The 14,042-nt window shown below is 40.3% G+C and overlaps 3 protein-coding genes across 5 annotated transcripts in view; 2 read left to right on the top strand and 1 right to left on the bottom strand.

Annotated features, from left to right (window-relative positions):
- The first annotated feature begins 201 nt into the window (after positions 1-201).
- On the top strand, positions 202-3,875 carry LOC104453077 (endo-1,4-beta-xylanase 5-like). 2 transcript variants are annotated; one of them, XM_018859814.2, is made up of 8 exons: positions 202-234; positions 332-416; positions 653-711; positions 1,048-1,270; positions 1,532-1,698; positions 2,063-2,161; positions 2,246-3,043; positions 3,348-3,875. In XM_018859814.2, exons 2-8 carry the CDS (start codon positions 368-370, stop codon positions 3,690-3,692), a joined length of 1,740 nt encoding a protein of 579 aa, XP_018715359.2. In that variant the 5' UTR covers positions 202-234; positions 332-367; the 3' UTR covers positions 3,693-3,875. The 2 variants fall into 2 exon arrangements, with proteins under 2 accessions (XP_018715359.2, XP_010065884.2); XM_010067582.2 differs by having other exon boundaries at positions 644-711.
- An 868-nt stretch (positions 3,876-4,743) lies between these two features.
- Positions 4,744-7,420, bottom strand: LOC120295401 (endo-1,4-beta-xylanase 5-like). The gene is made up of 5 exons (XM_039316516.1): positions 7,209-7,420; positions 6,849-7,015; positions 6,431-6,529; positions 5,571-6,365; positions 4,744-5,276 (listed from the first exon to the last, which is right to left on the bottom strand). Exons 1-5 carry the CDS (start codon positions 7,405-7,407, stop codon positions 4,932-4,934), a joined length of 1,605 nt encoding a protein of 534 aa, XP_039172450.1. The 5' UTR covers positions 7,408-7,420; the 3' UTR covers positions 4,744-4,931.
- A 3,929-nt stretch (positions 7,421-11,349) lies between these two features.
- Positions 11,350-14,042, top strand: part of LOC120295636 — a 31,364-nt gene continuing 28,671 nt past the window's right edge. For both annotated transcript variants that reach the window (XM_039316922.1, XM_039316921.1), the window contains exons 1-2: positions 11,350-11,756; positions 11,886-11,999. In XM_039316922.1, coding sequence (XP_039172856.1) covers positions 11,549-11,756; positions 11,886-11,999 — 322 coding nt within the window. In that variant the 5' untranslated portion in view covers positions 11,350-11,548. The remainder of the gene's footprint in view (positions 11,757-11,885; positions 12,000-14,042) is intronic.

Below are 14,042 nucleotides of genomic sequence, written 5' to 3'. Positions count from 1 at the left end.
CACATCGCTTAGCAAACAAGTTTAGTAGAGTTACCTGTTTCTCGATGCTCTCTCTACATCCAAGTCACATTCTTACTATTGACTTACAGAACGCTAATTTGGACACCGTTGGCACCTACCCATCAAGATCTCCAGACAAGATCTCCAGACCAGCCCTGGGCCAGTCTTTTGTTGGGTTATATATATGGGGTCGAGAGAAGAGTCACGGGACGTGCAGGAACTGAGATTGATCAGGTTGCTGCACGCTTTCACATTCACAGGAGTTATTTTGTCTTTTGGACATGATTGATTGGTGCCTTACACGGTTTCTCTGGTTGGCATTTTATTGCAGGACTGGAAAGAGGCGATAAGCTCCTCTGTATGCACCATGCCACTGTTTCTTTGGCTCACATTTGTGTTGTTCTACTCAGGATCAGGTGCTAGTTTCTCTCACAGTTTATTCCCCTTGCATTATAATTAGTATTATATCATATCCCTCCAAGAACTTTTCAATAGAGTTTAGGATTTGTTGTTTTTTTAAAGATTTTTCTTGATGTACTTTGAATAAAGTTGACTATTAGATTGGTTTTAGCTGTTCCAAATGCTTTTCTTAGTCACGTCGGTGATGACATGAACGACTAAGCTAAATGGTTTCTATGTTTAGCCATTTCAGGGCAGATCACCCAGGCTGTCTTCAGTGATGTGCAATATGATGCATTGGCAACGACCCAGGTAAGATCAAAGTCCTGGACACTACTGGCAACTTTTGAGTTATGTTCACGTGTGAATGCCAATTCGATTTTCATGGTCATCAATAAGTCAAATGAATTATTCTGAACCCAAGATCGCTGCCCCAAAGAGAGAAATATGATCAAACGAATCATTCTGTACAATGACGTAGTTTTCATGTAGTACCCATTTTTTGGTTCCTGAAAGTCAATAGCTAAAAGCCAGCAGGAAACAATTTGTGCTGAAATTAAGCAAAAAATTTTGGTTCATGCCCAAATTGTGATTTTGGTGCTGATGAGAACTGACTGTAACTGGGATCCCTATGTATCCAATAAGCAGTGTTTGGCAGAGCCTGGGAGTACTATGTATGGCGGTGGGGTCATAGTTAACCCGGAGTTCAGTAATGGCACCGCCGGATGGGCCGTGTTTGGGAAAGGAGTGATTGAAGAATGCATATCGCGTAGCAAGAACAGGTTCATGGTGGCACGCAATAGGAAACGTCCCATGGACAGTGTCTCTCAGAAAGTTCGACTCGAGAAGGGCAAGTTCTATGCATTCTCAGGTAATTATCTGGAAAACTTTTCCTACAGAACATCAATACAAACCCCAAGTACGCACACATGCCTTCACGTGCATGTCGGATTTTCTTCATGAAGCCAATAAACATGTGGTTTGTGGGCTCGCATAAACAGGACACTTGAATGGTTTTTTTTTTTTTTTTTTGCAAAGAATTTCGGGTCTCCAATATCAAGGAATGCGAAACGGTGTCTGTGGATGAAGTTTAAGACGATTTATTACTCATGTTGACGAGGGATTTTCGCAGCTTGGATACAAGTCAATGAAGGAAGCGAGACAGTATCAGTGGTATTTGGAGTCGGAGATGGCGAGTTTGTCCCTGGAGGCAGCATCGTGGCAGAGCAAGGGTGCTGGTCTTTGCTAAAAGGAGGTGTCGCTGCGAATTCTTCGAGCACTGTCAATGTTCTTTTCGAGGTGAAGTGAGGGCCACTGAACTGTTTTAGATTAATCTACTTCTGAAAGAACACACTTCAACTAGTTTATGCCTTCTTATTTGATTATTAAAAGATCAGCACATTCCAAAAATGAACTGAATTCAAGACAAGATCAGAGACTTGATGTATGATTGCTATTGTTATCCCCCATGTGCACAGTTAACTTCTCCAGTAATCAGTACTTTTCGAAATTCACCCTTCGATTGGGAGTAAACGGGCAGTGTGTTTGCCATATTCGTCCCGAATTTGGTCAAGATTAAACCTGTGTGAGAATACTTTCACTGAAAAGTTGGAAGCTACATTAGTTGGAGTGCTAATGTTGTCCTGATTCCTGATTGTGGCAGAGCAAGAATACCTCGAAAGAAATATGGGTGGACAATGTTGCGCTGCAGCCATTCTCGAAGAAGCAATGGAGGTTTCACCCAGATAAAAGCATAGAGAAGGTGAAATCAGAAGTTGTCCCAAGTTAGCTCAAAAACATAAAAAAAAAAAAAAAAAAAAAACTGTTGCGAATTTTGATCTCGCAGGTACGGAAGAGCAGAGTGAGGTTCCAGATAACTTATGTGAAGAAAAGAGGACTAGCGGTCAGAGGAGCCAAATTTCTTGTCAAACAAACCAAGCCGGGCTTCCCATTCGGGTGCGGTATGAACTTCCACATCCTCGATAGCGCTGATTATCAAAACTGGTTCGCTTCGAGGTTCAGGTACACCACTTTCACCAACGCAATGAAGTGGTACAGCACAGAGGAGAAACAAGGCCAAGAGAACTACACAATAGCTGACGCAATGGTGAAGTTCTCGCAAGATAACGGCATTTCGATCCGAGGCCACAATGTTTTCTGGGACGATCCCAAGTACCAGCCCGATTGGGTCAAGGCCCTGTCACCCGAGGACCTGCGAAAAGCAGCAGAGAAGAGGATCAATTCGGTTGTCTCCAGATATGCAGGACAACTGATTGCTTGGGATGTGGTCAATGAGAACCTGCACTTCAGCTTTTTCGAGGACAACCTCGGGAAAAACGCTTCCTCGATATATTACTCGACGGCATACAAACTCGATCCAACCCCAAGGATGTTCTTGAATGAGTACAACACCATTGAGTACTGTGGGGACGAGAAGGTGAGCCCGGGGAACTACAAGAAGAGGCTCAAGGAGATATTTTCGTACCCCGGAAACGAAGATATCCCAGCGGGAATAGGAGTACAAGGCCATTTTGGCCCTGGTCAGCCAAATTTGGCTTACATGAGATCTAGTCTGGAGATTCTGGCTACAACTGGTGTTCCCATTTGGCTCACAGAAGTGTCTGTGGAACCAGGAGTTAACCAGGTATCAACTATGCATGGCCACGCAACCGGGTGTGCCGGGTCAGACTGGTTGGCCCGAAAGGAAAAATTGGGCAGGCTTGGGCAAGCATTTCTCTTCCTGCAATCGGCCCGCCCAACTTCGCCCGCCGACCCTGTCAATATTAAATAAAATATTTGATTTTCTTAATAATGGGCATCCACACTCATCCTAGAATGTGCTGTCCTGAACCAATTTAGAGTTGTGATTAGTGACAAACTGAAAGTGCAATATCAAAGGATTGGCACTCCCTAATGCATTAAAGATTTTTCTTTTTCTGGCGTTGCAGGCTCAATACTTGGAGGAGATCCTAAGGGAGGCTTTTTCACATCCTGCTGTGGAAGGGATCATAATGTTTGCAGGCCCTGCGTACGCTGGCTTCAATGCCACGGCTCTCACCGACAAAAGCTTCAACAACACGCCGGCTGGGGACATTGTGGACAACCTGATCGAGGAATGGAAATCCCCTGATTTCGAAGCCTGCACCAATGATGGAGGGTTCTTTAGCACTTCACTGTTCCATGGAGAGTATGAGATTACGATAACCAACCCAGCCACAAATTGTTCCTCCACTTCAAGATTTGAAGTGACCAGAGATAGCTCAGGGAGAACTTTCCATTTTCAGATTGGATAAAAGCTCAGCTGGAAGCTCCTATAGATATCTGAGGATAATGGTTGATGGTTGACAGATAACTGCTGATTAAGATTAATTAAGGAGGGCAAAAGCAAAAGGGTTCAATAAAAATGTCAATAATTATTTGTATGGATAGTCAATAGCATGTAATTTTGACCTAGAAGATCATGCTTATTGATGACATACAAGTGATTTTGCACCTCTATGAGAATGTGGAAATTTCTCTTAGAAGCCTCTTAATAGTGCTGGCCGGGTCACCTCAGGCAATGCGGTAGCTGTGCAGTGGCGATGGTGATAGTCGCATTGCGAATGTTGTCTCTTCTCTTGGTACATCAGAAGGCAAAAACGATGATTGATTCATTTTATAGTGTGATATTTATGTTTGCGTAAGTTAAAATATAAGATCGAACTAGAAAGATATAACTAGTTCGAAAAAAATTTAAGCATAAAGTTAGCCTAGTAGGTCATTGTTGCAAAAATACTTTAGTGCCAGACACTGCTTGTTATATAGGTAGACATCGAAGCTTCAGTTAATTCTCTCATTACCATTGAACTCACATAATTTCGAACTCAATCACAAATTTTCTATCTTTTTTTCTGCTTAGTTTAGGATTGCAAGCTGTCCCCTGCAGGCTTTGGCTATGTATCTTCTAGGAGACCAAAAATGTGAACTACTTGGAAGATCAGATGTGCAGAATAATTCATATGGTCATTTTTCTTTTTCGGGCTGAGATCTTGGGTTCTTATCATCTACGATCAATGTCTGGTTCTTCATTCTTGCATTCATGATAGTACTAATCACGCAATCAAATTGGCAATTTGCATGTCAACACGCAAGAAAGTCGCAAAAGGGCAGTTGGCGTTTTTGATATTGCCTGTGTTGGTGCTGATTTGCCTTCAAATGGCTTAAAACTGAAAGCATTAGCTTAATTGTTTAGGACTGCGTCATCAGAACAGGTAAGACATTCTCCCAGTCAACTTCATTCAAAGCATCGAGAGAACAAAAATCACTAATACCTGATCCTGAGTAGAAGAGCAGAACCAAATATGTAATGTTCCTATTACTCTCATTTCAGAAAAGTCTCCTAGAAAGAACGAAAATTGAAAAATATCGACTATTGCTCATGAAATCCTAAGATGAATTATCTACTTTTAAAAATACCTATACTATGAATTATAGCAGCATCAATCCACGCTAAAAAACTATCCTTAGGTGTATAGGAGCTTGTGGCAGACTATTCATTCCATCTGAATATGGAAGATCTTCTCTGAGCTATCCTTAGTCACTTCGAATATTGAAGTGGAAGAGAAATTCGTGATTGGATTGATTATCGTGATCTCATATTCTCCATGGAGCAGCGAAGTGCCAAAGAACCCTCCTTCATCTGTGCGAGCTTTCAGATCATCAGATTTCCATTCCTTGATCAGCTTGTCCACAACATCTCCGGCAGGGGTACTGTTGAAGTTCATGTCTGTGAGAGCAGTGGCAGAAAAGCCGGCGGGCAAAGGGCCTGCGAAAATTATGATCCCTTCCACGGCAGGATGAGAATAAGCCTCCCTAAGCACCTCCTCCAAGTACTGAGCCTGTGATGTCAGGAAAAGATTTGTGCAAATTAGAAAGTGTCAAATTGCCAAGTTTTTAAAACTGTACTTCTAGTTACTGATCACAGCTCGAGGCTGGCTCAGGACAGCGGATATTTGGATAATGGATCTATCAGGACTAATATCGGGAAAAGGAAACTGCTCTATAAAAGACTGGCAAGGTTTGGTAGGCAGGACGCAAGAAGAGAATCGCTATCCCCAGCCTGCCCATTTTGCTCTTCTGGTCGAGCGGTGCTGCTAGGCATGATCACCTCTGTCCTAGGGGAAGTCCAATACCTGGTAAAGTCCTGGTTCCACAGATACTTCTGTCAGCCAAATGGGCGCTCCAGTTGTTGCAAGAATGTCCAGGCTTGATCTCATATAAGCCAAATTTGGCTGGCCAGGGCCAAAATGGCCCTGCACTCCTATTCCTGCAGGTATATCTTCGTTTCCAGGATACGAAAGCATCCCCTCAAGCCTCTTCTTCAGGTTCCCGGGGCTCACCTTAACGTCTCCACCAAACTCAATGGTATTGAACTCGTTCACGAACATTCTTGCGCTCGGATCGAGCTTATATGCCTTTGAGAAATAAATCGAAGAGGCGTTTTTCCCAAGATTGTCCTCAAGGAAGCTGAAGTGCAGGTTCTCATTGACCACATCCCAAGCAATCACATCTCCAGCATATCTTGATACGATGGAGTTGATCCTCCTCTCAGCTGCTTCCTGCAGTTCCTTGGGCGAAAGGGCCTTGACCCAGTCAGTCTGGTACTTCGGGTCATCCCAGAAAACGGTGTGGCCTCGAATCGAGATATTGTTGTCCTGTGCAAACTTCAGCATTGCGTCAGCTATTGTGTAGTTCTCCTGGCCTTGCTTCTTCTCTGTGCTGTACCACTTCATTTCGTTGGTGAAAGCAGTGAATTTGAACCTCGATGCAAACCAGTTTTGATAATCGGTGCTTTCGAGAATGTGGGAGTTCATGCCGCACCCGAATGCAAAGCCTGGTTTGGTTTGTTTGATGAGTATTGTGGCTCCGCCAACTCCGGCTTTTGAATATGGATAAGTAACTTGCAACCTCACTTTGCCCTTCCGCACCTGCAATTATGAAATTTGCCGCAGTTTGTTATGGCACAAGATACAACTCAACTCATAACTCTTACCTTCTCAATGCTTTGGTCTTGGTGAAATCGCCATTGCTTTTTTGAGAATGGCTGCAGCGAGACATTGTCGACCCATATTTCCTTTGAGGTATTCTTGCTCTGCGACAATCAGAAATTGGTATCAATGTATGCTTAATATTAGCTCTTCACCTAATGTAGCTTGAAACTTTTCAATGAAATTGTTCTCACAAAGGTTTAATCTTGACAGAGTTAATGATGAATTAAGGGTAAAATTCAAAAGAATTGATCACTCAACATGGAAAGTAAGTAACAATCATACATTAAGCGTCTGATTTAGCATCCTGAATACAGTTCATTTTCGAATGTGCTGATCTTCTAATAACACCTAATAAAGCACTGACTAGTAGAAATGTGTTCACCATAAATAGATAGACCAAAAAAGTTGAATGCCTTTCACCTCAAAAAGGAGGTCGACGGGTCCTGAAGAGTTCGCAGCGATGCCTCCTTTTAGCAATGACCAGCAACCATGCTCAGCCACGACGCTGCCTCCGGGAACAAACTCGCCTCCTCCAGTTCCAAATACTGCCGATACCGTCTCACTTCCTTCACTGACTTGTACCCAAGCTGCAAAATCACCACTTTCAACATGAGTAACATTCATCTTTAACTTCATCGAAATTCATGTTTTCACATCCCTTGTTATGTCCCAAGCTTGTGGGCTTCACATGAACAACTCCAACACGCAAGTATAGGCGCATACGTACGCGTACTGGGAGCATACAATAATCTTTGTGGAGATCGCGGAGGGAATAATTACCTGAAAACATGTAGAACTTGCCCTTCTCGAGTAGAACTTTCTGGGAGAAACTGTCCAGTGGAAGTTTCCTATTGTACGCCGCCATGAACCCATTGTTGGTACGCGATACGCGTTCTGCAATCTCTCCTTGCCCAGATACAGTCCATCCGTATGTGCCGTAGGTAAACTGCGGGTTAACTATGATGCCGCCTCCATACATGGTAATCCCTGGCTCTGCTAGACACTGCTTATCAAATACGTACACATAGAAGCTTCAGAATTCTCTAATTAGCATTGAATTCACCAAACATCGAATTCAATAACATTTAATATGTTTAGCTTAGGATTGCAAGTTGTTTCCCGGAAGCTTTAGCTACGTACTATCAGGAGACCAAAAATGTGAACTACTTGAAAAAAACCAATGCACGGAATAATTGATTGTCTAAGATCAATCTCCGGTTCTTTGTGCTTGAATTCAACTTAGCAATGATTGCGAATATGACATGCTTAAAGTTCGCAAAAGGGTGTCTAGGAATTTGATCTTGCCTGTGTTGTTGCTGATGCATCATAGTAAATATCATTGAAGGCATCCTGCGTGACCTGTCCTGGAATGGCTTAAAACGAGAAAGCATTAGCTTAATTGCCCATGTCTACTACATCACAACAGGTAAAACAATCCAACAGTCAACCTTTTTCAAAGCATCAAGGAGAACACAAAAGAATCACATAGTACTAAAGGGAGTCTGGTAAAGTGTTCTTGGAGGGGCATGTGATTTAGCAAACAAAGCAAACAAAAGTGGGAGATAAACGAGAGAAACTAGAACCTGATCCTGAGTAGAGGACCACGAATGCGAGACAAAGAAGCAACGGCATGGTGAATCCTGAGAAAGCCTTCATGTCTCCTAGCCCTGCACAAAGAGCAGCCACAGAAGTGCCTGCACAGGTCAATCATCAATCCTGTCGAAAACTATCACGGTCGGCGACAGTGCTGTCCAAACTAATGTTACAGGTTAAGAACAAGCCAAACTAATTCCACAAAAGTACACGATCCATAAACTCCACGATCAAACTACTCAAAATCTACAAAACCGTAACTGGTTTAACTTAACTATGAATCATCAACTCAGAATGCAATGGATTAGACATGTCATAAAGTTTGAAAGAATAAAACAGTTCAGCACCAAACGATTCATAACATATATACATTACATACTTTCCACTTGTTTCCATATCAGTACATGGTCATAGTCAAAATCTACATATATGCGCATCTGGGCACCATATCAAACTCTCCTCAGTAGCCAAATCACAGTGACAGGTCTCTTGGATCACATATAAGACTCAAAATTATATAGCCTAAGCCAATATAATCAAACCAAGAGAGAAGGAAATCCACTGACCTGATGCAGAAGAGCAAATCGACCGTGCAAATAATGTCTGCTGAACCTCCAATTACTTCTCTTGACAAAACTTCCGAATTTGCTACAACCTTAATGAACAAGCCATTGACTTATATATATGGTAAAAAGTTGGAGTTAGAGAAGATGTTGGTTCCAAAGAGTTATCTTTTTTGTTGAGATTAAATTTCAGTAAAAGGGTAGATAGAGAGTATGCCGAGTTATATCTCTCGTTCAGTTTAGACTTATAAAACAACCGGATAGATCAAAGAAACCACCTTTCAAATATACTCTTAATGATATGGCTTATTTTGAAAATAGTTTTGCATATGTACTCTTCAATTGTATAATTATTTATTTAATTGATATGAATTTTTCAATGAGCAAAATCTCATCAATAAGAAACAAATAATTTTTTTTAAATGAAGAGTTAATACCATTAAAAATTGTAAACTTTTATCTAATAACACGTTTACCCTTAAAGTAATCTTTGCCTCATAGGCTAGTACCTCTAAATGAAATCTACCATTCGTTAAAAAGGATATGTGTCAACAATGTAGATTTCCACATTGGATTTGTTGTTCTCTACCTTAGATTTATCTTATTGTCTTCTACCACGTGTAATGTATGAATTTTAATGGGATAGTGAACATAATTCTAGATTTGGGTTAGGCACACAAATTTATGAGACTGGATAAATGTGTTATAAGGTACTAGTTTGGGATTTTTCGCTTGACAAAAATTAGTGGCAAATGTGTTAGACCCACAATTTGTTTTGTAATACTTTCATCTTTTCTATCTACAATTCAAAAGTTTGAGTTTAAAATTGAAAAGAATAGATAGAGAAAGAAAAATACCTTCATGTATATCGATGTATATCACTTAAAAAATTCTACTCCCCCCTACCCCGGGGGCGGGGCGGGGGGGCCCCTTTTCCCAAAAAGAAAATGTACTTGTATTTGTGTAAATTCTTAAAAGGTTAGAATCTTCAAGAAGAACTATACTAGGACTAGGATTCTCTCACTACCCCGTCAAACCAATTCAAATCCAAAAGGGTCGTTTATAAGGATATCGTTTGAAATAATGGACAAATCGAATGATAAATGTTTGGCCAAAAGGAGAAAAATTCGAATGATAAGGACAGCATGGGGACGAAAGCAATATCTTCACGCAAAAGCCAAACTACTATTCTTTTTAATTTTATTTTTTTCTCTCTTTTTTGGAATATTTTTTGGATTAATTTCCCCGCGATGAGTGGAGTTCCCAAGTTCGTTCCGACTGAACGCATGATATTGATGTTGAACTTAGAAAAAGATTGAACATGGGACAAAACACTTTTTTTTAATAAAGGTTCCTGTCGCCAAGAAATTAGGTGATCTCTCCCTACAATTTTCCTCAAAATTAATGAGGGGATTGGCTCGGTTTATTCCGTGAAAAATGAATGATTTAGAAAGAAAAATTTCACGAAATTAATTGCTCGGTGTTAATTACAAAAAATAATGAATGATGAATATTTTTATCACCTATAAAAAGAAAAAGAAATTATTGGTCGTTTATTTTAAATGGTATAAATGATTATTTTTAAAAGATATTTTCTGATTATATTAATCGGGAGAGGAAAAAAGAAAATTAGTTGGTATCGAGTGCCAACATGCTAAGGTGGTAGGATGCAATTGGAAAAAGACATCATCCTCTTGTGGCCATCTCCCGAGCGTCGTCTTCTCTTGAGGCGACTCCACAAATGCATTTTCAGTGAAGTCAATACAATAATTTCATATTGATCAAAATCTTCACCACGCTAGTTTTTTGGGTTTTCGTCGAAATCTGCCACAGTAGTTGAGGTTGTGATAAACGTGGGGTCGTGACTAGACTTTCGAAAGACTTGTGCCACACTATCTAGAGACATCTTAGTGACAATAATCGTTTGACGAAAAAATTTAGTTTTTTCAAAATTTTATAATGTTTGAGATGTGAATGTGAGGCGGTCACTATTATGAGAATAGAGACAAAAAAATCAATATCATAAAAGTACGGATAAAATAATTGACGAACTTATTATGTGGAGTCGTAAGAATTATCGTTGAATTTATTTCACTATATACCCAGCCTAAATCCGAAAAATGGATGCATTGAACAGACGCGACATGAGATCATAAACGAGGTGGAATCCACGATGACATGATTTGACTTTTTCTTGATTTCGTGTATATCCTTTCTACATTACACCTTCCAAAAGAGCATGCGAATATTCCCTTCTCCAATCTTCTATTCCAACACACTACCGCACCCCAAAAGCAAGGAGGAAATTCCTTCCCCCCACCCTACCACGCAACCCATCGCCACTCGCCCAAATCGATTTACGAAAAGATCAAAAAAGAAAAAGAAAAAAAGAAGAACAGTAATTACTCCATATAGTTCTACAGATTCTAACCCAATAATTTTACTTTGATTGAATAGAACATACTTCAATTAAATCTCATATTTAATTATTGTTAAGACTATTGAAACCCATTTTCAAAATCATTATCAGCTCGATATGTGTGATCGAACTAATTAAAGTCAACAAGTATATTACACAAGTGATGGTACAAAGAAATTGGATTCTCAGTGCCATCTTATCGAAAACCCTATATAAGAATGATGTGACATTAAACAACGGGGACAACGAGGTCAATTTTTGCGAGGATTTTTTTTTTTTGGTCAAAAAAGTAACTAATATATTAAGCTGTAGAAATTACATCATGCATATAGTCAGCATACAAAAGATCTCGCAAAAACGAAGGTGGAAAAAGAACCCAGTTGGTAGATAGCAGGTTAGCTCCATGGGCTTTCGCAGCCCGGTCCGCTACAACATTTGACTCCCTTTTGCAATGGGAAACCCTAAGATTAGGGCATCGAAGGAGAAGGTCTGCATTTTCGTCGAAGAGGCAACAAAGCTCCCATGGCGTCAGAGTCGGATTACGGATGGCATTCACCAGTGTTAAGCAGTCCGATTCTAGGTCTATTCGATCCATCTCCAATCCTTTATGTATCACGAATTTCAGTGTGAGATTCAACGCTATCACCTCTGTTTGCAGGGCCGAAGATGTAGAGACAGATTTCGCAAATCCATCGATTAATAGGCCTGAAGAATTTCTGCACACACAAGCAACGAAAGCTTCGATGTCAAGAGGTTGGTAAGCCGCGTCGATATTTATCTTGATTACTCCTTGATCCGGTGGAATCCATCGTAGATCTGTTGCTGACTGTGGTGAATCGCTTTTCTTCCGAGTATCATTGAAAGATCGGTTGTATCTGGCAGATGCGAGGGCCTCTTGCACCACAAATTCGGCATTTGGTAGCTGCTGGCGAAAGATGAAAGTATTCCTAGCTTTCCAAATGTGCCATAGGAGAGCGGAAATTAATTCCAGATCCGGTAAGGCATCCGTGTGCCATCCCGGAATTTCAAAGCCAAGCCTTAAGGTGTGTTAAATGTCTTTAATTAGGTGGTAGAATTTTATGGCTTATGCTTTAGCCAATTTGTCTTTTAATTTGATGAATTTTGCTTGTGATTGTGGAAATTTAAATTTAATTAGTTAATGCTTGGCCATATGATTTAAATTTCAATAATTAAAAATATCCCAAGGCTTTGGCCAAGATGAAATTTGAATTTAGAAATATTTATAGAAAGGAATTCAAAAAAAAAAAAAGGGAAAAAGGGATAAAATTCGAAATGGGCCTTGGACCCATTAGCCTAGAGCTTGGTGGGCCAAGCTAGTCGGCCCATTGGGCCCAAGAAGGATTTTCGACCAGCCCAAGGAGGAGTGGCCGGTTGGGCCTAAGCCCAAGCCCAAGCCCAAATCAATTCAAAAATTAGTGTGACAAGTGGCATAAAGTAAAGAGCATGCATTGGCCATAGGTGTGGTGGATCAATCATTACCTATGATGAGCCTAGGGAGTATAAAAAGGGGGATTTGGAGAGAGAGTGGCCGGTTGCTTCTTCATTTCCGTCCAAGAGAGAGTGTGCGAGAGAGAGCTTGAGCGGAGGAGAGGCCGAGAGGAGGAGGTGGAGCCGAGAGTTTCCGCCGCCCGTTCGCCGTACGTCCGCCTAGTCCGACCGTCCTACGCCGCCGTGTGTTGCTGTGTGTTCTTCTTTAAGGCAAGTGGGGGTTCATAACTTCTCTTGCATGTTGTTTTGATGGTTGCATGTTAGATTTTAGGTGTGGTTTGGGCGAAGAACCGAGGTAAGGGTTGCATGTGATCATGTTATGTGGCTGTTTCCGTTCGGTTTGTGGTAGACAGTTTCCTATTCGAGCTTGCATGTGTATTTGGAGTGTGATTTTGGCTTCGGTGTCTTCATGAAAGTTGAAGCTAACATCTTGAGGTATGACATACTCGAATTTCATGGAAAACGATGGTGATATGAGGGGTCAAAAGTTCTATTTCACGGAGACTTCAGATCTGCGAATTTCCTACTGACCTCTTGATGATTTCTTGGTTGCATGTTGATTTCTGTTGGAGATCTCACTTTGTTGTCTTCATGAAAGTTGTTGGTAACATCCTAAAATACAACATAATCAAATTTGAAGAGAAACAAATGAGTATAGCCTAGTGAATCGGTTAGATCTTTGAGACGTTTGGTTCTGTTGAAGTATACCGAGACACCCGAGACTTCAAGGACTTAAAAGAGGATCATACCTTGGTTATTTAACCTAGATCTCTTCATGAAACTTGTAAAGGACACCTTGTTACATAACATACTCAAATTTCAGAAGAAACGAAAGAGATTTGATGGGTCAAACCTAAGTTTTTCGGTGATGTACGTTCTGGACGAAACGGTAGAGGTTCCAGAAGCTTCATGGAGTTGTATAAATTAATCTAAAAAGAATTTGGTTTAGTGTTATTCAGGAAAAATGCACGAAAATGTGTTGGCTATCACCCTGTAAAATTTGGGAATTTTCGGAGGTCATATGAGTATTTTAATTGAATTAATTCGAAAACTGTGTAATCTGGCCATTATCCGAATATTGTGTGTATTTCGTGGAAATTTGGGAAATTATGTGAAATGCAAATTTGGCCATGAATTTGTGTGAAATTGTGATTTTAATTGTTTTTTTAATGATTGTTTGAATATTATGATTTTTGGAAAATCATAAATATTAAATATAATATTTATTTATGAAAATAAATAAATAAAATAATAAAATAATAATAAAATAAAAAGTGGATTATTTTATTGGCCAAGAGTTTTATTGAGTTATAATGCATTGATATATGACATGGGTGTATGCATGCACATGAATATGATGCATTGTTACATGGCATTGATGCATGTATGATTATGAATCATGATGCATGTGTGTGAATCATATGCCATGAAATCATAAGATGAAAAGGATGATAAAAAGTGGAAAGTGGTATGTGAGTAAGAGGTTGTGGCGGAGGATGTTGTCTGGTGGCCTGGTGGCGTAATTCCAGA

The sequence above is a fragment of the Eucalyptus grandis genome, chromosome 7 (genome assembly GCF_016545825.1).
Source record: "Eucalyptus grandis isolate ANBG69807.140 chromosome 7, ASM1654582v1, whole genome shotgun sequence".
NCBI classification, from domain to species: Eukaryota; Viridiplantae; Streptophyta; class Magnoliopsida; order Myrtales; family Myrtaceae; genus Eucalyptus; species Eucalyptus grandis.
This window is presented reverse-complemented; position numbering and strand designations above follow the sequence as displayed.